Genomic DNA, 26860 nt, shown 5'->3' on the forward strand with positions numbered 1-26860 from the left:
CTTATCTCAACGGGAGATACTCTGCTAATGGGCCATCCATTGAAAGTAGGTGGGGCATTGTTCTTTATCTTTTCACAACCCATCCTTCCTCCAGCGAGTCATTTTCTGCTAATGGTCCATTGAGTCCCACTGTGGGACTGATAAAATTACTGCTTCCCATTGGAAGTTGCTCCAGCCAAGGGGAAGAGCCCAACATTTCTTACCAAGATAAAAACAAGGGTTTTGGGACACTAAGGGAGCCCCTTTCTCCACTACACTCCAGAGGAAAACCAGATTTCTCCACATCACCACTGGACTTCTGAAGGGAAACTGCACCTTCTGCAGGGGCACTACTCCAACTGAATCACATCTGTCACTGCAAGAGGATGCAGCCACCATTTAATGGGACTGCTACCAACACCCTGCCTGACGGGGTGTCAGGTTGTACTCTGACTTTGTCAGGGTTTGGAGTTTGTTTCTTTGTAGTACTGTATTTCTATTTTAATTTCCCTAGAAAAGAACTGTTATTCCTAATTCCCATATCTTTGCCTGGAAGCCCCTTGATTTCAAAATTATAATAATTTGGAGGGAGGGGGTTTACATTCTCCACTTCAAAGAGAAGTTCCTGCCTTTCTCAGCAGACACCTGTCCTCCAAACTAAAACAGCAACTTTTCATTCTTTGTCCATATATAAGCCGCACCTGATTATAAGCCACACTTTGGGTTCGGACCAAAATTTTAGTCAAAATGGTGCGGCTTATAATTGTGAAATTACTGTACTTGACTGTTGTGAATTATCTCCAGCTATTATTCTTCCCAAAGAGATTCTGACCAAAATTATGAGAAAATTACTTTATCTTACTACTTTTACATTTATTTTGCCTTCTGATTTCAAATTATCAGATGTAGTTAAGGAATCCTGAAATTCCTCAAGGTCCTCTAAGTAATACATTGCAAAAACAACTGCCTTAAAGCAGTAACTTTTTCAGCAATCAAAATATTAAGTGGAAACATTTCTGTTGATTGGTGGCTCCTGAGTTGTCTTCCTTTTCCTTTTTTCTTCCTAGGTACTATCCATATTAGCCTAAAATACTTTTCTGTTGAGTTCGCACTCAAAATCTCAGAAAAAGCATTTAACTGAAACCAAACACAGAAGTAGTTTTAAATGGAGACTAGGAAATTTACTTTGCATTAGTCAAGCACTGATTAACACCCCTCCAGTGTATACAATACACTACTCTGTCACAGGGTTATTCTGTATTACGGGGGGAAACTCTTCTAATTCCTCTCAAACTGTCCACTTACATTCTGAAGTAAAGTATATAATCCATCATATATTGTTCTGTCACTTCTGAGCTGCCCTAAGCTACTATTTTTAAGATGCCTGTGTTCACTGTGAATATGCAGTTTTGTAGTAACATCTGAGTAGTTTTATATTTGCTTAAATTTGTTGAAAGGTCAGCAAACATTTATTTCAACATAAATTACTTTTGACAAACACTTCAAATCAATACAGAGGTTGGAAAGATCAGAAAAAGGAAGAAAAACTTTAAAAACACTGATCTTGAGAACATCATCCTCAATTCTCTCTTATTTTAGAATAAAATTTTGCATTTTAGTTTTGTAATAGAAAATCTCTTAGCCTTCCTCACATTCTGATAAAGACTATCTAATCTGAACATTCACTCCATGCTTTATTCATAGCACTGCAACATCTGACATCTTCAGGATAGTATTTTTTATTATATTGACTGAAAATAAATTTAAACACTTCATTAACTGAACAGAAAAAAATGCATATACTTTTACATCAAATTTGGGAATAGTATTTAAAGCAAGTCAAGACAATAGCTGAAAAGGATTTCAACCTACATTCCTACCTTTTAAAAGATTTATTAAGCAAATCTGAATTAATATCATTAAAAAGTATTTATAATGAATAATCTATTTTTTCATAGAAAAAATATGATGTTTTCACTCAGTTTTAAGCCTCAATTTCAGATCATAGGCCATGACAATTTTAGGTACATAATGAACACTTCCTTCAAAATGAGGTTATTTTCCCATCAACCATCATGCTTCCAAATAATTCTAGTATTAAACACAGGTTTAATATTCAGACATCTAACAAAGAAATTTTGAAGCAATCTTGAAATTATCTTAATTTCAGCACTTCTGGATACTACACAAAATCAAATTTTTAAAAAAAGTCTAAATCCTCTAATATCGTTTAAAATACTTTTAAATCATCACAAGCATCTGTTGTAATTGGAAAACAGAATTCAAACTGTTTTTCCAAGTAGATTATAAAAACCCAAAAAACTCAGCAAGGCAATCTCAAAACCTCAAATTAAAATCAATTACAATTGCTTTGTGCTTCTATGATCATGTTTTGCTTCCCAAAAATTGTTTCTTTTTCATTGTAAAGTTTAAGAAAAGGGTACTTTATGGTTCAATCCCTTAATTTTGGTGTTTGTTTTCATAGCAAAGAGGTTTTCATTGTGATGTTTACCTATTCAATACACTTGCAGTTTCAAGCTGGTTTAATGGAAGTAGTGAAACAGGAAATAAGCCGCCGCCAGTGGATGAAGAGGAATTGCCAACCAAATCTTCCTGCTGTATCCATGGTATAATGTCTTCAAGGAATCCAAAGTACATTTCTGCAGTTGAGATTCTCAGAGGTCACTGAGTTTTATAATTATCTCCAAGCAATTTTCCCCACATCCTGTTAAGCTCTCTCTAAACAGCTGTGTGTGTTGCCATGCAGCTTCACCATTCCCTCCATTTAGAACTGCTTCCAACATAACTTCCGTTGCTCCAGAAAAATCTGAATAGGAGCAAAGATTTTTATCTATTGGAGGAAAAGACAAATAATTCAGTAAGTCACAGCTCCAACCAGTATATAACAATAGAATGCACATTAAAAAGGCTAAGTGTAATGGATCTTTAAGGATCTCAGTTGCAACTACCCAGATTCATTTGCCACTAGACATGGAAGCATCTATCCTTCCTAGTAAAACACAAGTATCTTGTATTCACTCCATGTTCTTGCTTGCCCTGTTCTCTTGCAGGTAGGGCTGTGTATATTAATAAAACTGAGTGTTGCACCAGCTTTAATTAAATGCACAGTATTTTCTTGACCTTGCTAAGAAATGCTGCTGGAAAAGTAAAGAATATTCATAATTTGTTTTTAATGTTTGCACAGTATCCTCTCCATATAAACTATTTCCAGTTACACATCTGCTACGTGATATAATTCATTATTTAAATTCCACACTTACCTCCTATCAAAGCAATTTCTGCTGTAGGAGAGCAAAGTCTCCACTGTATCCTTCCACTTTGAAATGTCTGACTGCTTGTCCTAACTGAAATGTTATCTATTCTTAAACCAACTGACTTGCACTCAAACTTCCAGCTGATGGAAGCAGAGGTTGACCCTTCTTTTCGGGCTAAATAAACCTACATGGAAAGAAGACACAACCAGCATGTCAAAAACTGAGATGACCAACATACATCAAATTAATCCTCGTAACAAGGACATAAAAATCACAAGAGAACACACTTTCATACTTTGTCAAACCCCTGAACCTTTAAAACTGTACAAAGTACCTCTTTCTTCATCCCACAAGTATATCTCACAGTTAGGTAACTGTACATGTTCACAGCCCCTCACTAGGGAACACTAAACTATTTCAACATTGATAGTAAAGTTCAAGTCACAGAAACACCTAAGCTTCCTGGGGAAGCAGAGAACATCTGTCCCTTACTCTGAGGTTTTGTTACTTCTCTTTTACTATTAAGTCTATCCTGTTGTGATGTCTTTCATACTATTGATCCGTCTTTATTTAGTCTCTCTTTAGCGCAGTATAGCCTCTTCAAGTTATTCCCCCACTGCATTTTGCAAGCCAGTTATGTACAGACACAGGAGAGAAAATCTCAAAAGGTAAATACATACTTAGCTCCATTTTCATCAATGGGAAGCTAGAAGAATATTTGGTCAGAGACCCTTCAGACTAGTCAAATGGCCGAGGAAAAAAGCAGTAACATGCTCTAGTCCTTAACAAGAATGTTCAGTTCCACAGCGGTTGCTGTTGTGGGAAAAGCTGTTTGCTACTACAGACCCCTTCCCACTTCACAGGTAGCAGTTCTCTTCTTAGATTTAGAGCCTGCGACTCTTGTGCTGCTCAGTCCTGACACTTGGGAAGGATTCTGGGCAGGCTATACAATATTCTGGATAACTGACAGGTTTTTGTCATCTTGCAGATGGAATTGTATTATTTAGGATGACAATTTCTTCCTTTGGTTGAGTATCAAAGAGATATGATACGCAATAAAACTGCTCTTAAAAATAACAAATAACTTTTTTTCATTTCAGGAGAAATACTGCTTCTCAATAAAATAGCATTTTCCCAAAAGCCTAAGAAGGAAGCCATTTTTTTAAGTTTGGCATTCTGGCAAGGATTTTACCTACCTGCAGAAAATTCAATCATCCTTTCTGAAAGACAAGTTAAATTTATTTCTAATTTCTTGTACCATCTGGCAATCTTATTGAATCTTAACAACAGCATTTACTAACATCAGCTAAATTCTACAGGCACCAGGAGAGGTTTTGAATCCAAACATTGGCAAGGGTTTTCTGTTTTATTGGAGTTATCATAATTTTACTGTACATTATAGGCTTTTAATAATTGCTATTCTTACCATTTTCCAATCTGTTTCAACCTTTCTCCAAATAGATTCTGCCTTCCAAACACCTGCTTCCCAGCCATTTATTTTTTCATTGTTATTGGAAATCCGTGTATAACTATCATCTACTACATTGTAGATGAGATGGAACAATTTAGATGTCTTCTCCTTTTCAGAGGGAATAAAAATAACTTCTTTTCTTTCCTGAAAAAGCCAAAAAATACAAGCACCTTAACCCCCCAGTGCCTAGATTCCCCCAAAACTATGTTATTTTAAAGAGTATGTCAGGGCTTTGCAATTCAGTTTTCCTGCCAAGTGAAAAAAAAAATGTCCTTTTTAAGAGAGGTCACAGAGACAACCATTTCTGCAGAAGAAAAGCTTTAAACCAATTTCCTACAGTACATGTGCAACTTTTCCAGAGGGCAGGAGTAATTTTATCTTTTAAATTTTCATGCAATTACTTTTAGAAGTAAGTTTTAAACAAATTAACATGAAATAGTATAATTTAAGTAAGAAATTAGCTTCAGAACAGAAAATTTATATGTTTAGTACATTGTTTGTATAATGAATAAGCAAATGGTTATTTTGAATAGCAAACCTGTGACTACCATACACAGGTACTTGTGGATGCCAGTTTACAAATCAGCTTCAAAAAACTTAAACTAAAAACTTCGCAATATCACAGTATTACTTTTATTTTAAAAAGTCATTGTTCTTACCAATTTCAGAAATGAAGTCTTCCAAACAATAGAGAACTGCAATAAACTATTAGTTTCTCAAACTTAGACAATCCCAAGAAACTCATTAACTTCACTTACAGTAATTTTACGACCATAAGGCGCACCGGACTATAAGGCACACCCCCCGGGAGTCGGCAAAATTCACAACCTTGTCGATCATATAAGGCGCACCGGATACAAGGCGCACTTTATTTTGCAGTGAGGCTCCGCCCTCAGCTCCCCCAGTGCAGTTGCTGGACGAGGTCCCGCCTCAACCTGGCAGCCATGGGCTGCTGCTCCATGCCGCCTCTCCAGGGCCGGGCTATGCCCACTGCCCCTCCGTGCCCCCTCCCCGGGGCCGGGTTACGCCTATCGCCCCCCTGTTTCCCCTCCACGGGGCCAGGACAAGCCTGCCGGGGCTCCTCCCTGCTTCCACGGGGTCGGGCTTTTCCTGCCGGGGCTCCTCCCCGCCTCCACGAGGCTGAGGCATGCCTTCTGGGGCTCCTCCCCGCCTCCAGGGGGCCAGGGCAACCCTGCCAGGGCTCCTCCCCGCTTGCATGGGGACGGGCTCTGCCGCCTGCCCCTCTGTGCCCCCTCCATGGGGCCGGGCTATGCCTGCTGGGGCACACCCCCGCCTCCATGGGGCCGGGGCAAGCCTTCCGGGGCTCCTCCCCTCCTGCACGGGGCCGGGCTGCGCCTGCCATCCCTCTGTGCCCCCTCCCGGGGCCAGGTTCTGCCACCCGCCCCTCCGTGCCCCCTCCCCGGGACCGGGCTATGCCTGCCGGGGCATAGTTCCGCCTCCACCTGGCAGCCGTGGCCCTGCCGGTTCCCCACACGGCTCGCAGCTCTCACTTCCGGGCTTACAAATTTCCGAACTTTGTAGATCGTATAAGGCGCACCGGACTATAAAGGCGCACTTCCGGGTTCAGGGGAAAGTTTTAGTCAAAAGGGTGCGCCTTATAGTCGTGAAATTACTGTAACTGTTTCTCTTTAGGACAGACATTCCACATGATGGGATTGCTACAAAACTGAGGTCACACCTTTGCATCCTGACTCAAGCTAAATATTATTATGGTTCTGGGAAACTGTATCTTAGCATATGATAAATAAAAATCAAACCTAGCTTTTGGAAACAGCAAAAAAATATTGATGTGAAAATCAATCAAACTTTTTATTTGAGAGATTGCTAATTTACACAATTCTAATTGTTTGCACATTGATTTATTAACAAAAATAGTTGGTCAAAACCTACTATTGGTTAAATCCTGGCAGTAACTAATAATATAAACACAACAATTTTTACAGTTTTCGCAATTTTTTTCAACTAACTGAAACTTTCTAGTTCTGTCAAACTAACTAAATAAAAAAAGTATTTTTAAGAACAAAACACATTTTCTATCAAGAAGTCCCAAACATTATTAGAATCAATGGACCACTATCAATTCTCAAAAAATTACTTGTGGACCTCTACTGAATTCACATCAAACTTTCACCTAATGTTTTTGCAAGATTCACTTGTTTGAGCTGAATCTTACTACCTTCTTTTTTCATAGACCATAATCACAAAGCCTTAGTTAGCTACCTCTAAGACGGTCATCAGTGCAAAAGTTAAATACCTGTGGGCCAATTTCCCCTCTGGCTACTCGCCAAGCCATGGAGCCTGACGTCCTTCCACCATATTCTCCAGGTTTAGGTGTTTTAGGAGAAATAAACTCAACGAGCTCCACAATAGTCCTTTCCAGGAGTTCTCTTCTTCTATTTTCTGACAAAGACTTTTGTCTCTGAAAAAAAAAACATTCAGAAAAATGGTATTTGTAATTCTGCTCTACAGCGACACCAACAGGGAAAAATGGGATTGAAAAAAAAACAGATTAACATTTAAAGTCTAGACTGATTGTTAGAAACATTAATCTTATACCACAGACACAAATATAAATCAGTCATAAGCACACAGATATGTGACAGTAGTGTGTTCTCTAGGAACTTGCAGGCACTATGTGGAATTCTTTTTAAATAATATATATTATATATAATTATTACATATATTATTATATTATAATTATATTTATTATTATATATTATATATATTATACATATTATATTATTATATATAATAAAAAAATGTTTGTGCTTTGTTTTTAATACGTTTACTTGGATGATAAATACTTCCATAATAGTTTTTATAGCCATTCATATGCATGCTGTACAATAGTTGTTCTCAATATTATTTGGAAGAAAGAAAAGACAAGAATCATTTGTAGTCAAATTTTTCTTCTCTAATGTGGAGTGACTTTGTTGGCAACAGTCTTGGTTTTAAGAGATTAAGCCCAAACAAAAGTATTTGAAAGAATTATTATGATTCTGTCATCAACGAACCATGACATCTCTATTTTTAAGATGTCAGAAAATGGGAGAAAAACTTAGTTCCAGAAAAATTAGTGAAAAATAAAAATTACAGTCTTCATTGCCTACATGAATAAAACTATGAGCAATTTTTTGGTAAACAACTTTAAAAAATTTTATTGCTATGTCAGTATTTTGTCTGCATGATTTTCATGCCAAATATACAAATCTGAAATGTAAAGCCTTTCAATTTTTTAATTTTGGATAAACCCATGTGGGGCTGAAAAAATTAAGTTCAACATTGAGTATGTAAATTATTACACACATCATCTTTTTCTGCTTTGGTGATCATCCAAGGCATGGACACTCAGCCCAGTGGGACCTGAAACTTAAGGCCAATAATAATTTGAATTATCTCAAAAGCCGTTCTGACCCCAGCAAGTTTTGCTAATAGAGATCACAAAAGAAACATTTGAAGACTTCTTTTTGTTCCAGACAACAATGTGGAACTGTATAAAGAAAAGTAGATACAGAGAAATTATAAGAAACAGCTCCAGCTGAACAAATTCCAGATGCCAAACACTAGTTCTAACACAGCAAGGAAGGAAACACACCTCTACTTGTGTTGATAGATGACAACCAGTGGTTGCAGCAGTTTCCCATGAAACATCAGGCCTTCCTGAGGCTAACAGCTGCCCTGACGTTCAGGATATCAGTATGCTGCACTACTGATCTTGCTCCAACTCAGAGGACATTTGATATGGTTTATCCTAAATTAACAACACCAATCCACAATGTCCTTTAAGCACTCTCATGCAGGGGAAACCCAGTGTCAGTGGTCATCATCACTGAAATCACTGATGCCATGCTGAGAACTGGATCCTTTGCCGTGTAGTTTTTGTAACAACAGCTGAAAAAAGCTGTTATAGAGCAGTGTTACAACATGAAAAGGCTTCAGAAAACAGACCTTTACAAGAAACCAGTAAGTTCCTCAAGTATCGTGAGTACAGTAATTTCACGATTATAAGCCGCACCATTTTGACTAAAATTTTGCTCCCACCCCGGAAATGTGGCTTACGCTCAGGAGCGGCTAATATATGAAAAAAGTTCTGAAATTTTTGAACCCAGATGTGGAAGCAGAGGAGCCGAGCTGAGCACCTACCAGTAAAACCCAGGATTGCGCGATTGTTACAAATTGGTTGCTCTGTTGCACAGTGGGTGGAGGCGGGCTCCGTGCCGGCAGCGCGGGGCAGGGAGGTGAGGGCTCCCTGCTGCCGGCCCCGCGGTTGCAGGGGGAGGTGGGGGGCTCTGTGCCTCCTTCCCGCTGCTGCCGTGGGTGCAAGCGGGCTCCGTGCCTCCCTCCCCCTCCTGCCGCAGGTGCAAGCAGGGCTCCGTGCCTCCCTCCCTTGGGGCAGTGCTGGGCCAGGGTGAGCGATCCGCAATTCCATTACTAATTTGTTACTTTGTTGCACGCGGGTCCTCCCTGTGCACGAAAGTGCAGTTTATATTCTGGTGCGGCTTATACATGGACAAAGACCTAAATGTTGCCGACACCCAGACAAGCGGTTTATAATCAGGTGCGGCTTGTAATCGTGAAATTACTGTATGCTAATTCTTGCCATCTCCTGCCACCCAACAGACTCTTGCATAGAAATGCTGCAGGCACGACATGCTAAACACTCAGACTCTGCAGACATCAACACACCCTGTGGTGGAAAATCCTGTACGTACATTTCCTACCAATGACATTGTCATTAGAAATGGATTGCAAAAACTCCAGCTGCCATGGCTCAAACTTCCTGCTTTTGGGGTTTTTTTTTGCTTGAGTTGTTTGGTTTTTAGTTTAATTTTTTGGTGGTGGTGTTGGTTTTTTGTTTGTTTGAAGGAATTACATGCTCAGGCCACACCTTTCTTCGGCAGACAAAGGTACTAAGAAGGAAGAGGGATGGTGAACTGCACCTTTACCATTACTTCTGTATCATGTGTGAGTTGTACTGTTGATGCTTCCTGAAGGAATCTGCTTTCAGCCGACTGATAACCCATGGCTTAAGTAGACCCACTGCTGGCTGAGCAACAGGTAATCTGAGGGCAGGAACTGAATTTTAAACCTTTGACAAGGAGCACTGGTTCATCTCACATCAATGAGCATGAAATGCTTGCAATTCAACCTAAAGTACTCGTTTCTTTTTAAGAGTTGCCCTGGCTATATCTATAACAATTCACAATCACTACCAAAAAATTGAAGCCTGGAGTAAATAAAAAAAAAAAGTTGCTTCTCTGTTCTACCATCCAAATTCCAATGAAAGTACTGGAAGTTCAGGGTCCTTCTCCACTTTCTATCCAGATAACATACAATTGACTGAAATAGGGTAGTAGGTGAAGAAAATTTGTAGTCCGAGTGTGCTATAGTACCAAAGAATATTATCAGATGGTGGGTAACCAAGAGGCTATATACCTATTTAGGAATGCCTGGCCCAGATAAAACACAAAAAGTATTTTTGAGAAGTAAAATAAGTAGAGATACTTAGATATACTGAAGAGATTAAATTATTCCTGTCTGCTATGCATTTAACAGCAAGCCACTCAACATCTTTAGAACTGTTGTATGGCCTCTGCTTGGCAATGGAACAGACAGACATCTGAGAAAAAACAGACACAGCCTTTGTTCTTTATCCAAGAAAGACAAAAATGATCCCTCAGATTCCATTCTCATTAACACTGCAGTACAGGTGATAATGTATACTGCATGCATGCTTCTCTTTAGTTGTAACTTAGAGGAATTGAGCTTAAAAGACACAGCATTGGAGCTCTGCATCAAACAGTACAAAGACCGCAATTCCTCCTACTGTGGAGCAGTCTCTAGGAGGTGATGGGGAAAGGGCAAGTTAGAGAAGGCCTCTACAACAGTTATTGTCTGAATAGGCTGCAATGAAGGAAATCATATTAAGCTGAAGGCTTGCAACTGAATAGAGTAATGAAAACTTGATCTAACACATCTTGAAAGTTTCAGGGATGAGATACCTTTGCCATCTGTGACTGCAGAATACAACACTGAGAACCCTTGACACCAACTTTTAAAGTCCCCTTTTTCCCCACTGCATTGACACCTTAGCATGAGCTTTAGGAAAGGTCTTTTAACTAGGACAAATGCAGGAAAGATACCTAGACCTTCAAGCAATTGGATGGTAAACTGCCTCTAAGACCCTGAAATCTAATTCCTATTCTAAGTGACAAAAGAAAAAAGGAGCAAGAGCAGATATTTACAGGGATTAAATTTATTAACTTAGTAAATTAAATGAATCAAACATTCTGAATAGCTACTAGACAAAAAAAAAAATGTAGCAGGAGCAGCGTAAGTATCATCTAGTAGAGACAGTTGTTCCTCAGAACGGGATACAACTAAAAACACTGACGAAGGTGTTCTTATAAAATCACAAGACAGCTTTAATAAAACTGGAAAGCAGCAGCGAAAGCAACAGCACAGAGATGAAAGGGCTGGGATTTTTCATATGTAGGGAAAGGAAGATAGGAAAAACAGAGATGGTACTGGAAATACATTTACAGTTTTCTTCCCTCTACCATTAAGTTTTCATATAAAATATAACCAGAATGCCTGGTCTTTGTCTGAAAAATGCAGCTTGAGAGCTGCACAGTCCTGTAAAGAAGGTGGAAAGGAGTAAGAAACAGACCAACATGAAGTACCATCTGTTAAATGGCAATGACATCTTTTCCAGAAGTTTCCTAAACTTCTGGAAGTGAAACAGAGCATGATCCTATAGTAACATCACTGAAGTGACAAGGATGTCATAGTTTCCTGATTCCATCAATATTGTCAGGGAAATTTTTCAACTTATTAGTGCCCCATTTCCAATGTTCTTTTTGTACCAACAACTGTGAAGGATGAGAATGTGGTGATTGGATTCTATTGCCAGTAGATCAGAAGAAAGGACCCATCAGATTAGTTTTGTAACCAGCAGAGATTCAGGGCTTGGAGGGGGCACCACTAAATTCCTGCAACCCTGCACAAAGAACTTACATTCCTCAACTTGAATTTCTGATTCTTTACCTCCTTTTGCTTTGCTGCTCTGGTTACTCTTCTCAGTACTCCATTTTGCTATGTGACTATAATTTTTCATTACTGTTAAAATTATTTCAAGCCCTGGTCTCAAAATATTAGTCCAGCTCAATTCTTCAGTCTTAATGTATGGCTATAACTCTCAAGCCAGCAGGCCTCAAAAAAGGCATAATCTGTTTATTAAGTCATCAGCTCTATACTACCACTGCAATAAAGTTTCCGTGCATGAGAATTATCCCTGTAAGGAAGGGAGGACAAAATGGAAACCTCAAGGTGATTCAAGGTTTTATGGTGTTATAGTATATTGAATTAAGTTCATGGTGTCCCAAGCAGGGAGTGGAAAAAGCTTAGCAGAGAGGTTCTGCAACCATGACATGCAGGTGCAAATGGCTACATGTATTCTGGGGATGTTAAGCATGAACAGTGTTAATACACATGGCTCTGAGTCAAAGTTCTACCGATGGTATCAACAGGCTTTGATAGTCTTGGAAACAGCCTGTGAATCATTCCTCTCACTTCCTACAGCTTGTAAAAAGTCACTGAAAGCAAATTAAACCTGCATTTCTTCTAACTGTAAATGCTATTGTTTTCAAGTTACAGCAGCACCAATGTGGAAAACATTCAGTCACCCTGCAGGAGTCCACACAGTTACTAAGGAATTGCAGTTAACTCCTAGCAAGCACAAGTCTGCTCCAAAGTCCCTAAGAAAAATAATATATACATCCACAGTACATGGATATTCCTATGAGGTTACCAAATGCATTCTTTTGTTTGAGGACTCCACATTCTGCAGATACTTGTGTTTCACTCTCAGAAAGCCACTGAAGAAAAGTTACATACCGTTCTATTTAGTGCATTAATTGTCTCTCGCAGCGTAGCTTCGCTGAGTGCCGTCCTTCTAGAGAGCACTTCTTCATGTTTACAGCTGTATCTCCAGGTGACATCAACAACCTCAAGCACAAGTGGAAGAAAATAAAGCAACCAAAAATTTCCACATATCTTGCTTCATTTAAAGAGTCTAGTTAGTGAAAGTATGCCTTTCTACAGTAATTCTGAAAATCACGTCAAGGTGGAATACATTGCACACTTGCTTCAGGGCAAGTTTGTTTATTATTAGCATCATTACTCCTACCTCATCTTTGGAGAATGCAATTATGTAGGAGAGCTTCTTTCCCCAGCCAGTTTCATAGAGAAGAGGCTTATCACAGACATTTTCACAAGGATCACAGTGAAGCCATCTTTTCTGAGATGAAGAATATACTTCAGTCCACACATGATCTACATAATAAAGTCAAGAATAAACAGTAACTTACAGAGTCTCTATTCTAATCTTGCAGAATATTGCAACTTTTTCCAATTTATTAAATAAAGGAACAGATGAAAGAACATGTTTTCTGTTAATCTACATTTAGAAACATTACCAAAGCTTCCTCTTTCTTAGGATCAGAGTCTCTTACATACAGTTAAAGATTGTATCATTTTGAAGTCAGTCATCTGACCTTACTTGCAGAACTATATTTAATCTCATCAGGCAAGACAGGAAATTGAATGTATATTGTCTTTGTTAGCAGACTGCATAACTGCACGTGCTGCCTGATGGCTAGTATGATCTGAGAGGCATAAAATACAGTAATTTCACGACCATAAGGCGCACCGGACTATAAGGCGCACCCCCCGGGAGTCGGTAAAATTCACAACTTTGTAGATCATATAAGGCACACCAGACTACAAGGTGCACTTTTTTTTTGCAGCGAGGCTCCACCCCCAGCTCCCCCCGCACGGTTTCTGGCCGAGGTCCCGCCTCAACCCGGCAGCCATTGGCCCCTGGGTCCGCCTCCACCCAGCAGGGGCGATGCTGCGAGCCACCGGGCCCGCCTTCACCCGGCAGCCATGGGCCCCCGGGACTGCCTGGACCCGGGAGGAGATGTGCTGCGGGTCCCTGGGCCCGCCTCCAGCCGGTTGCCGTAGCACTTCTGGCTCCCCCACGGCTCACAGCTCACACTTCCGGTTTAGCAAATTTCGCAACTTTGTACATCAGATAAGGCGCACCAGACTATAAGGCGCACTTCCGGGTTCGAGAGAAAATTTTAGTCAAAAGGGTGCACCTTATAGTCGTGAAATTACTGTACATAATATCCTTTTGCAAAGACTTGTATTAATGTTATAGTACTCCAGAATACTGGTACCTGTATAGTCCCAGACATATCTTGCCTCAAACCCTACAGCTCTGCAGCACAGGGTAAAACAGTTGGCCCACTCGCCACAGCGCCCGCGTCTGGTTTCCAGAAGTTTTTCAGGGTTGTTATATCTACAAGAGAACAACAACACAAAACAAGAACTGAAAATACATTTCAGTTTCCAGAAATCTTTACATTGTGTTCTGATGATCTGAACAGACTTCAGTACTGATCAGTCTTCAGAAGATAATGGAAATAATTGCTGTACTGCACAAAATACATCTAAGCAGAATGCTACCTCTATTCATACGACTCCATCATATGTTTATAGCAGCACTGAAATGAATCTGTTTAAGTTTTCAAAACTGATTTAGACATCTCAAAATATGACTTTTGTATGCTGGTTCTTTAAACAGTTAGCAAAATGCCTAAATGCCTTGAAAGTATATATAAATTGTGTATTTGCTCTTCTCCTACAGACTCAGCAAAAGATGTACATTACACTATGATTTCCTACAGAAGTTAAATCTTCCTTGCAATAACAAAACACTACCTTCATGTGGTTCCCAATATTAACAAATTTTATTTAGAAGCTGTAGTTCATCAAATTAACATTAAAAAACCCCCAATCAAACCAGACAAGCATTCAGAACAAGTCCACATAAGAGGAAGCCCACATTGTTTTTAAAAATCTCTGATCTTGTAGAGAAATTGCTGATTCATCAAACATTCTACCATGTTACCTAAAACAGCTTCTCTACTCTCCGAAGTAAGAATTTCTCACAGGTTCACAAAATGAACAGATGCAAAGCTGTTTCTTGAAAGAAAAATGATGCCAAGTCTCTGTTTACTCACCTTGGGAATCTATTACTGAGCTGACACTGGTTGCAGTAATGGTTTTCCACTCGCCCGGCATCCCACCTTAGATCATCCTCAGTAGGCAACAGGTAGTCACGTTTATGCTCTGTCTGCCCACCACACCTGCTGCAAGGAAGACTATTGACCCAATGAAAAAAGGAAGTCTTAAACCAGTCCAAAAGCTCCAACAATAAGAAGTCCTCTTCATTCACATGTGCACCTGCAAAATTTATACAATACACAGTTAGTTCCAATGGAAAAGTAATTTAGTTGAACTTGATAGTTCAACACAAATCAGTATCTCTGGGCCTTTCTATATTTTGATGTATTTTTAAATATAAAAACTGTATTAAAAAGCTTCATATATTACTCAAACACATACAAAAAAGGAAAATAGAATGAGGAAGTTCAAACTTAAAAACAAGAAACTGCAGTCCTAAATACTACAGCTAGAATGAGAATAAGAAAATGCTCAGAAAAATGAGTCAGATTTACATTTCAGCCTGGTGAATTCCTGATGCCCTTCATACTCTTTCACGACTTTGGAATAGAGAGTTAATTATTTTTCTGCTCCAAAAAAATTTCCTATTCTCAGCTATTAAACTAGGAGTAACAATCGCTTTGATTTCAAAATCCCAAAGAACCAGACACTGGCAGCAGTCTAAACAACCAGGCATACAGGCTTTCTACAAACACAGCTTAATTATTGTAGAAAATATCTATATAACATGCAAACACATTGAGTTTGTTCTAATTTCAGCAAATAAACACCTTTCTCAGCTTACCTAAGGTAGACATTGGATGTCAATTGTTTTTTACTCTAGCTGATTTCACCACATCAGACTCTTCTGGCACATTTTCCTGCTTATAACAGGTGTTAGAACCTACTCACATACTCTCACTATTCTGACACCTGAAAATAACTCCATTTTACCCAAAAAACAAATCTAAAAATCCAGTTTTTCAAGAGAGAGCCATTCCTTTAAACTCCTTGGAATCTTTAAATACACATCCTGTTACAATGCCCAGAGTATCAAATACTCTTCCTTCTCAGATACATAAATATTCAAATAATTCTTCCTAGCAACTTTATCATTTAGGCCACGCATAGGTATTACTACCTGGTTATTTTTATGCACTACAGGTTTATTCTAGTCACAAAGCAGACAGATTTGACTAATAAATATTAACATACAAAATAAATTTGTAAAAATGCTGCCTAAAGGAAATTGAAGGCAGTTGCACTAAAAATTTGTGCACTAGCTCCTTTTTCAAGCTCATTTCACATCTTGCTCTGAAGCTGTAGCCATCTTTGGTACAAAAGACTCTGTAGGAACACCTAACACTATTAAACACACATTGCCAACCAAGATCATGAAATGCATGGGAAGAGATCATGTTTATCAAAGCAAGAACATCTGACTTCTAATTATAGTAAAATTTCCATTTTCACTCATGTATGTGAAAAACCTTTGTGCTGGAACTCTCAGAGAAAGGCTTACTGCTTACAAAATGGATATGCTTGTATATTCAAACTTTTTACTAAAAGCTGAATGAGAAAATTTCAAGCAAAGGCCATACTCTCTTTTCCTGGATAACAACATTCAAACTAGAACCCATCTGTGAAAATATGACTGCTATGCTATAAACATTCTTCCCTTGATTTGCAAAATAAATTCCTTATTAAAACATCACATGGAAAAATAACAAATGTGATTTCTTTGAACTGAAAACAGTTGGCTGTGATATACAGCTATTTTTGATGTTCAGGTCATCTTTCTAATAAAATGTGGCAAAGGGAAATAATAAAATCAAAGCCATACTTCTCATCAAATGACTTATCTTCCTAGTATAGTCTTTATGAGTCAAAAAAATTTATTATGTATTGCAAGGCTTAGCCTAAAAACAAGCATCCCCTAGCACTAAATATTTATTCCCAGAGGTGGCAGTCTTAATGCAGCAGGACAGAAACCAAAGAAGGTGAAAGCCAATTACCCAAAAATCTCATATACAGTCCATTCCAAAACCAATGTTTCTAGAAAACTCTTGGAAAATGCTTTCAAGATGTCACAATCCAAAACAGTGGAATTCCATCCCTTCCCCTTTATTTGTACCTAAATTAAGGTCTGGAAGCCATTTTAACTAAATCAGCCTGATGGTTTGAGAAGAGGCACCCAGAACACTATCTTCCCTCTTCCTTCCCCTTTTTAAACAATGTGCACAGTAGTATTAGAACACAGTCTAAGAGGCAGGCTTGTTCTTTTTTTTTCCTTTATAAAGAAATTTAACAGCTGTAATTTATTACCGATAAGTCTCTTTTTCCTATTGTATTGTCCCATGCTGCTGAATGAGAGTGCTTTGTACTTGTTCACATGGTTTCTTACTTCTCTTACTTTTATTGTCTAAATATGGTCTTGGAATTGCGTTTTTTTAAATATTTATCCTATAGAAGTAACATTTCACTATACTGGAACAAATCTAAAACCATCACCTATAAACAGAAATATGTAATTTTAACTGACAAAATCTTCATACATTCAAAACAAATTCACAAAACTACAAATTGTAGACACTGATGCTGCAAGTATTTATGCCTACATTTAATATCTAGCTCCATGAGAAATAGGGAATAACCTTATTCATTTAAGCATTAACAAGGAAAGTGACCATTTGTTTGTATCAGGTTATATCTTGGAAAGATCTCATTCAAAATCTCACCAATATCACTTTAAAAAAGAGAAGCAGTACTTAATTTTATTCTGAATTAGAACTGTAATATGTACAGGAAAACCGCACTCTGAGAATTTCACAACAATGACTACTTGAACAAAACTGCCCCTCCTCTTGCTGTAGCTATTTCACTTGAAATTCAAGGAATGCAACATTTGTTTCCCCAGCAATTTTTTATACTAATTCAGAAATTGAGTCCAAAATTACTACATAAAAGCAGTAAAAGGTGGATGACAAAAGCAAAATAAAAATAAGAGAAGAGAGTAGTAAATTAGGAAGAAGGCAATTTAAAAATAGCATTTGGAATCAGTAGACATATGACCAAACACACACTGGCAATGTATGGTACATTTGAAAGAACATTTCTACTTTCATATACACTTGGCAGCATTACCTTTGTCCAGTCTTGTAGCTTGTGCTAGCTTTTTCTGAGCCTTGCTTTTCAATTCCTGGAGGGGAATTGCAGCTAGTGCTTTCTGCTGAATAGAAGGATTCTCATACATCAATACTAGAGTCTCAAATTTTGTTTGAAGTGTTTTCAAGATATTTGCAGCCTGCAAAAGGATTTTCAGTCACAAGATGATTTATGAACGCTCACCTTCAGGCATAATAACCAAGCTCTACTATTTTAGTTTCAGTCAGTCATAATTCTATCTTCATATTTAGATTATATATTTATTTACAGGTGAAATGTTCCAAAGATATCAACAAAAACTGAAGACACCACCACCCAAACAGTAAAGCCAGTCTTGTCATCTCTGAGCACTCTGAATGGCGTCTTGAGTGAAAAGTATACTAACCTAGAGGGAGAAAACTGTTTTTACAGACACTTCTGATAGGAAAGTTTTTGACTTCTCTTTTCCACCTAATCCCTCCCACCTTTCTTTTGGACACCTTTTACCCAAAACCCACAAAAGACATGTAGTCACTTTCATCTTCTGGATGCTGCTACACTGGTTTGTAGAACTGTACTATTGATGAATTCTGCTTATGATTTCTTGTTCATGAATGTTGTTTGTCTGTTTCTATCTCCTTCTTTTATAGATCAAATCTGGAGGTTTGTATGGACAGCCCAGCGACCCCCCCAGTCTGTTTCAGTAGCAACTGGATATAAGAACTAGGTTTCTTCAGTCAGTTATCCTAGGTGTCACCTAGTGGCACGTTGAAACCAATAAGGTACACACATAGATACTAAAACTAACAGCTGAAGTTAATAATAATGAAGTTGGTAGCTGAGCAAACCATTTGTTGCCATTTAAAAAGGAACAATACAGAAAGTGAAATGGGATTTCAGAAGTAAGAGTCTGGCATATTTTTGGGGGAAGCCTGTCGTACTGCTAAATTACCTTTTCTCTATTGTTACATCATGTTTCAGCCTTTAGCTTGTTAACTACCATCTTAATTTAATAAAAAATGTAATGCTTTCCTGGCAGGCTGGTAGCAAATGCAATATAATACACCCAGGTGTGAGAACTCTTCAGAAGGTAACTTCTTTTAAAGGAGCACTTAAATTACAAGTGATTGCTTTGGTGCTGTTACACTGCAGGATCAGTCCTTAATTTTCACAACTGCTAAAACAGAATAGAGCATATTTTGCTCTTCTGGATCTCATCAGCTGTAGGTAACTGGTTTAACATCATAAACTCCACTGTGTGCAGATCCACTTTAATGCAAATTTAAAGAAAGAAATAAGGGACATTAGAGACTGCCAAAGGCCTAAAGACCTTCACGGTCCATCAGCTTCCTGAAAGAGTATGCAGGGATATTGCTCAGCACAGCAGAAGTCTCCCGGATTCTTTGACAACTCACATTTCTGAGGCTAAATCATCAGTGTTACAGTAGTGCTTAATCTGCTTCATGAAAGCCACTGGACGAGATGTTATGCAAACATTTAATCTCAGAAGTGAGGTGAACCTCACTGCAATTCTAAGTTTGGATACGCCTTTCCTCCTGTAATCACTATGCCATCCAGGAAGGGATCAGAATCCATCCACCAGAATCAACAAATAGCCATAGCTCTCCTTTTCCTGTGTCTTAAGAATATTTAATGACAAGAAATGCAGAAAACAAAGAGGCAAATTAATGGTCGGCTAGGGTCTCTATAACTGTGCATTTAGGAATGTACCTCTGTTCTTTCAAGTAAGTTGCTTTTCCCTGTCCTTACCAGGCCTCCCACGAATGACAGGTGAAACATACCGACAAGAAAAAAATGTTTGCACTACAGAAACAACTCTAAATCTCTCTGACATCTGTCATCAGTGCATACAACAATAATACAACTATATTAACTACATAACTGCAGCATACTCACTGGAAAACAAACCCCCCACTGTTGTGCAAGCAAAATGGCCAAGTCAGTGCCAGACTTCCTTCCAATCAATTCAGACTATAAAGACCAGACACAATGGCTCAGAGACCCATAAGTATAGTTCTCTGTAGAGATCAGCTAAATACAGCATTCTAACAGAATGCCAACATTGCCTCTAAATAGTACTAAGTTTGGTCCCACCACTCAGGCATGGAAGCATGGAAAATGAATAGTTTCAGAGAAATGGATCCACACCTCTGATGACTAGGGTATGTTGGGGCAGAGTAACTAGAAGGAGGGATCAACCTTAGAATACACTATGTCAACATTGTGCAACATTGTTGCCATTGCAGGATCAACTTTGAAAGCTTCCTGTTCTCAGCAGTACAGCAGCACCAAATCACTCTTATCACTTCCAGCCACCATTGCATAAGTGGCTGAAACAGTAAAAATCTAGAAGCAGGCTAAAAAATCAACCCAGAAACCCCCAAAGTAAAACAAATCCAGAGGCAACTACTGCCATGCTAACATAATTAGATCAAATGTCTCAATACAATGTGTACCTTTCCCAAAAGACTTTTTGGGTGAGGACGGGTCGTTTAGTGCTCTCTATCCCCAAAAGTCATCACTTCAAACAATGCTTTGCCATTTCTCATTCACTGACTTGGGTAGGCAGTGGGAAAAAACAGTGCATCATAGATCATATCCAATAATATACTGACAATATAATATAAAACATGCAAATTGTGTTTAAAGACGCATGGGAAGTGAGTTTTTTAGAAGGATTCATGTTACACCAACTTTGAGACCAAAGTGACACTGGTTCTAGGAGGAAAAACTCTTCAGAAAGTTAAATGAAAGCATCCTTAAAGGTTTCTATGAAAAGCGTAACTTAATTTTTCAAAGTTGTATGAGGTGCTGAGTCTTCTCCCACCAGCACAGCTAACATCAGATGAAAGGACTCTGCTCTGTGTTGATAAGGAACTTCTCCTCAGCCTCTTGGACAAGGGAAATTTAGCCTAAATAACTGTAAATTTGTCCTCGTCTGGCTAAATTTCTGCTTTTAATACCAGGCACACGTGAAAAAAGCCCTCCTCACAGGCTACATACACATAGAGATCATAATGCATGAACCAAGACACCAACAATTATAAGCATTACGGTTATGCTAGTGTTCTTCTGCTGGCTCTCAAATACCAAATATAACTCTAGTCAGCTTCTCACTCTCCCCCTTGTTCCCCATCTTGCTGCTCCTTCTCAATACATATCATCTTCTTTTCTTGACACCTTGATCAATAGAATATTTATGGACATCTTCACCAAAATCTCTTTCTAATATTCTGTTTATGGCACGTTTCATGCTTAAGTTGTATGTAAACAGAAGAAAACACTCAAAAACCTTCAGAAACCACTGGGGGAAAAAATAAAGTCTAGTCCAACTCTCTGAAAGCAAGATTAGCTATGTGGTCAGACCAAGTTACTTAGGCTTAACAGTGCACTTATTTGGAGACTACTCATTTTCTCTGAGCAACCTATCCTAACAGTTAATTCTTCTTCAATCTTTATATGCAAGACTAAGGAGCCTATGAAGTCTGCAGGTGTTAATTACCATTTCAAGGGATTGCACAAGTGATGTTTCTGGTTGCTGACGAGAAGAGGCAAGAACAGAGTCAACAGGTCTCGAAGGCCGTTGTGCAGCTGTCTGAGTGCTGCTGACAGCTTCAGAGGATCCTGATCTGTGGACTTGGTTCGACTCATTCAGTCTGCTACTCCTCTCTCCAGCAATTAAGTCTCTGATTTTACGTAGTTGCTCAATTGAAGCTTCCTTAGGGAAAACCAGGTGAGTTTCTCCCTGAAATTTAGACAAATTAATTCAGTAGTTAATGCAGGTTGAAGCTGGTCAATGATCTGTAGTACATCTGAAGACTGTACTGGAAGCTAGCATCCTAAGGCTTGGCAAGATTCAGCTTTTTAGATTAGGTCCCTTACAACTGAAGCTTGAAGCCTCTCACAGCTTCAGAAGCCTACCAGATCAAGAACCTAGAGTCAATCTAGAGAAAGCGAACTCATAACAACACACTTTTGTTAGTAACTTATTTTGCAGAGCCATTCGTGGGTTGTGTAGTTATGATTTGGTACAGAAAGCAGCAACAACAGAAACGAACAATTAATGCTCAGTTCTCACAGTACAGCAGTGAAATCCTAAACAACACAGGAAGGCATCCAATGTCGAAGGAAGAAGGCTCTAGAATGGCATCTGCTGGAAATTCTCTTACATATTGGTATCTTTTACGTCAAAGTTTAAAGTTTTCAGATAGGCAATATCACTCTTATTAAAACTGGTACCTGGGTTGATTTCTGGGTTTTATTTTTGACTTCAAGGTGATTACTAGTATCACAGCAAGAGATCAGTAATTATGACAGAATCAAATAACTGTGCACTTAAAATAAAGAAACAGGTTACTAAAAACATTAATATCCTGAATATCCTTTAACAGTTTCAGTTTCTACCACTGCAGCACCTCTATTTACTGAGCTAATTTGTTTACCTACAGTTACTTGAGGTTACATATCACTGCAGATGGGGACTTCCTGTTAACACTTAAAATTACCACAAAACTAAATGGAATGTATCAATCCATTATCACGCAGAAACAAAAGAAGGAACTGTATTAGCCACGCAGTTGAAGAGAAGTTTGTGAGCTCCAGCTTTGACTGACACAGTAACCGTAAGACTGAGCCAACACATTCTCAGCAGAGACCTGAGTGTTTCTCTAGCTACTCCACCCACTTCCTGGCTAAAACACACCATTAAAAGTCTCCTGAGCACCAGCATGAGAATAAATCCAAATAAGTCCATTTCTCCCTCTGCAGTCACCACTTCTTTCAGCATACTTTTTCTTTTAATTAAAAGATTACAGTAATTAACTTTACCCAGAGAAAAGGCAGAGGTCCCATGACAGCTGGACCTAATTAACATAATGTACATACCCATACAGAAGTCTGGCATCAAACAGACAAATTAAAGCAAAGCAAGAGCTTTGTACCATTAAACAAGAGTTGGGTTTTCAGACTAGCTTTCCAGTAATTACAAAAACTGTTTCTAGTTTAACAAGCTTTGGCGGTTTAAGCCCCACCAAGACAGGGGCCCCGCCACATCAGAACACAATACAATCTTTGAAACACATTATTCTAACTGCAACAGAATCAGCAGTCACTCAACACTATTTTAGGATGACATTTCATAACTTTTAAAAATGGGTTTTGAAGGACTCACCCTCCTACTACTACTTTAACAGTCAGTCTATTGCCCTTCACTGCTGTCATGACAACACTAGTACTTGTGCAGCTGCACTGTGAATTGGCTGAAAACATTTCTGGTTTTGTTTTGGAAGCTTAAATTTCAATCAGATCAGCTTCCCTTATCTAAATCACTACAGGGCCAGTAGGGCCTGATGGTAGAAAAATGAAGACGAGTAGGGCTTTTAAAAATCATTTTTCTCTTTACAAAACAGCAGTTTCAACACTTATGTATAATGTAGGTGTTCACCTAACAGCAGATTGCTACAAAGAGAAGGGGCTTCCACCACTTCCTTTGTGCCAGCATGGATTCAGCAAATCAGCAATGTGCCTGACCAGAAAAAAAAAATAATCTTGTTATGCATTAGGTTAGCTCACCATTTTTCTGAAGCAGCCACATCTAAATTCTCTGCTGGTTAGCTACAGGTATTTGCAGACAAGGACTGAAAGAAAATACCAACTGCCCTAAAAGCTACTGCCTTGCTACTAGAAAAGCAAAACCAAAAAAAAACCCACTAAATTTTAAATTTTGATATGTAAACTGATGAAGACACCTGAAATTGCTACATTATACTCACCTCTTGAAACCCCATCTCAAATAAACATTCAACTGCTCCTCTGACAGGCAACAGCCTCGTGGAAAATGCTGGATTTCCAATCCGAATTAATCTGTATTTTTCCTCATAGGGATTCCTGAACAAATTGAAAGTTGTAATTATATTTGCAAATTCAGTAAACACGTAAAAGCTAGCTAACTGCACCGCGAAAGATTTTGCTTAAAGTTCAGTTTCATTTATATCACCTAAGTGAAACTTACATGAGACTTCGACTTTATAAATATCTTTTTGTACTTAACTCTTGAGAGTTAACAGTTGATGCTGAAGTTTAGCTTGGAACTTATGTTCGTGAATTCACGTTTTGTACTCATACCCAGCAGGGCTAAGTTAGAGACAACTCCGCATCCCCCTATACCTGATGCGTTCTAATTGAACCCGCCAGGTTAATGCTGGATGGCTTTAGTCCCATCCTGGAAGCTGAGCTAAACTGCCTGGTACGCATGTTAAACCACTGCGGTCTCTGTGCTATCTCTCAGTTCCCCTTTCAGCTCTTTTAAAAATCCTTTTTTCTCGCCTCTTTCTTTGAAAGAAGTCAGCCCGGGCGGGACTCGCTGTTCTCTGTCACACAGCAGCTTTGACGAGCGGCTGACGAGCCAGATTCGGACAGGGAGGGGCAGCTCATACACCTGGAGCTGCTGGAAGACAGCAAGGTCGATCGCACGTACTGGCGTGTGTGTGCACCCTACAGAGCCACCTGGCAGAAACCCGGCTATAATTAACTCTCGGAACCAACCCTGCGAAGTCATAAGCAAAGAGCAAGCGAAAAATAGACCAAACAATAAAATGAAGTTAAAATGAAGTTTAAATCAAGTTAAACTACTTGCTGTGCATCCACATGTTTTTAGGTGGTTTAATACCCACCTAGGGTGGAGAATCAGGAATAAGGCATCGTTTTGTGGTTAATACACAAACTCCAAAACTTTCAAAACAAACCAGCCAGCAATAAATAGAGAAACAGAAATCCAGAGCACTACACCTCTAGATAAGCAACATTAATTTTAAAACAACGACAAAACCACGCGAGACGCTTCTGAGCTCCGGTATTACACAACGGGGACGAAAGCGCCGCGCGGAACCGGGGAGCGGCCGGCGGGACCCTGCGACACCGCCTGCGGACCGAGGCGGCGACCCCGCTCACCGGAGGATGTTGTCAGCGTAAGTGAGGAGCAGCCGCGAGGCCTCCAGGAAGATCTCCCGCCTGTTCTGGCACAGCTCGCTCACGGCGGGGGAGCCCGGCGAAGACGACAGCCCCAGGGCAGCCGCCATTGCTGCGCGCCCCTCCGCGCCACGCCCCCCGCCCCCGGCGCTGCGCCACGCGCATGCGCCATGCGGGCACCGAGGTCACCGCCCTCAGCCGGGCAGCACCACCCACCGCTGGGCGCATGCGCAGTACGAGCGGTGAGGTCACCTCCGGCAGCCCCACTGTGGGGGGGGTCTTAAAGGGCCCGAGTGGGTTTAACCCTGACTCCGCACTCCCGGGGCAGCGGGGTCTCCCGGTCACACCGGGGTCTCGATATCCCACAGCACCTTCTTTCACCCGTGTGCAAGGCGCCAAGCCATGCAAAGGGCCCAGGTATTTATTTATTTGTAAATCTGCGCAGAAAGGGGTGCACAAGGCCAGCACGATGACTACCAAAATGTAGCGCTGTTTATACATTCCAGCAAACAAAGGCATTAGCGTTCATTGGACACAAGTTACACAGCTCTCTAATTAATTATCATGCTATCTTCTATTGGTTAAATGATTCCCTTACTTCTTACGCTTAGTCCACCTGCTCAATTTTTCTCTGGAGTCGATGATTGCAAACTTTCCCTGCCAGAATCACTTTTTATCCAGTCAGAGCTGATCCCAGCACAGTGCTGAGTTGGCTTTGCTAGTCTCTTCCTTATCTTGGGAGTTCTGCCAAATGTCCTCGTGTGCAATAAATTCTGCATTCTTTGTGCCCACTCTCAGTGGTACACACCTTCTTCCCAAGCTTTGTAAACCTCCACCTCTTTGAGGTGTGATCCCATTGAAACATGTGGAGCCCTAAAAAGGCAATTCTGTCAACGAGAAATTTGTCTTTCTAACACTTGTACGTGACTTAGAACTTGATTAAATCTCCTTTCTGGTTGATTTAGCTCGAAAGTATACAAAGATTAAAGAATGTAATTCTTTAAGGATATGTTTACCTATTCCATATTTTGCAACATAGGGAGCCCCTTGGCAGGCACTAACATCATTTAAGATATAAATCCCTTTTTGTCCTGCCCTGGTTTGACAGCACTGAGGGTGCCACACCTTCAGGCTCACCTGGTTGCCTGAGCAGGAATGTCGCTGCAGCGACTCGCCCCTGCTGTGACATCTGCCCTGCGCTACCCAAAATCTGCCCCAGAGAAGTGAAAAAATCCTGGTCTTCTTCTTCCAGACGTCGGGTTTGTGCTGCTACTGAAAGAACTGTGGTGAAGAACCTTGGACACAAACAGGCTGCGGAGATTTGCTTTATTTGGAATGCAGATTTAAAGAGTTCCAAGCAAGAGAGGTCTTTAAAATTCAAGCTGCTTTCTGATTTTGAAGGTGATACTACACTATGTCTCTGCTGCTTGCTTCTGACAGGTCACTGCTCAGCTTCTATGACTTTTGAAGGTAGTGCTGCATATCCCTCACAAAAGCTGAGACTTAAACAGGGCAGTTCACTTTTGCTGAGATTACATTTATTATTCCTACTAGCACAGTGAAAAAGTTAATATTTCAGCCCTCAGGAACATGGAACTGGTACCAAAGTAATAACATTTTAATTTAAGATGATGCCATGTTCCTTGGCTGCTACTTCAGCTTTTAATTTCCTTTCCATGTGTATCAATGTTGGCTGCCTTAGGAAATATAAAAATTAACTTTCTTACTGTAGCATATATGCATATAAATATATAATGCATCTCAGTATGGCATTTGTAAACAATGCTTTGGAAGTGCTCATAGTCAAGCAGTGTGAAAAATCTAGAAATCCAAGTACCAGCTTCCAACAAATCATTAACACATTAAATGCCTAAGGAAATTTTATTTATAAATTAAAAACAGACTATTAATT

General features: G+C 39.5%; 1 protein-coding gene across 1 annotated transcript; it reads right to left on the minus strand.

Annotated features, from left to right (window-relative positions):
* Positions 1-695: 695 nt before the first annotated feature.
* NGLY1 (N-glycanase 1) lies at positions 696-25090 on the minus strand. The gene is made up of 12 exons (XM_033064364.2): positions 24931-25090; positions 23754-23868; positions 21485-21727; positions 17962-18121; positions 14835-15057; positions 13989-14110; positions 12935-13080; positions 12643-12753; positions 7001-7165; positions 4681-4869; positions 3261-3438; positions 696-2830 (listed from the first exon to the last, which is right to left on the minus strand). The coding sequence occupies exons 1-12, from the start codon at positions 25056-25058 to the stop codon at positions 2655-2657; spliced, it is 1956 nt and encodes a 651-aa protein (XP_032920255.1). The 5' UTR covers positions 25059-25090; the 3' UTR covers positions 696-2654.
* Between the last annotated feature and the right edge of the window lie 1770 nt (positions 25091-26860).

The sequence above is a fragment of the Catharus ustulatus genome, chromosome 1, assembly GCF_009819885.2.
Source record: "Catharus ustulatus isolate bCatUst1 chromosome 1, bCatUst1.pri.v2, whole genome shotgun sequence".
NCBI lineage: Eukaryota > Metazoa > Chordata > Aves > Passeriformes > Turdidae > Catharus > Catharus ustulatus.

What these genes read in the sequence shown, in the direction of transcription:
- NGLY1 (XM_033064364.2), bottom strand. Translation starts at nt 25,058, where the DNA reads ATGGCGGCTGCCCTGGGGCTGTCGTCTTCGCCGGGCTCCCCCGCCGTG. An exon ending in TTAATGCACTAAATAGAACG is followed by an intron (nt 7,166 to 12,642) that starts GTATGTAACTTT and finishes TTTTTTTTTCAG; the next exon opens with AGACAAAAGTCTTTGTCAGA. An exon ending in TTGAAACAGATTGGAAAATG is followed by an intron (nt 3,439 to 4,680) that starts GTAAGAATAGCA and finishes CTTTCCATGTAG; the next exon opens with GTTTATTTAGCCCGAAAAGA.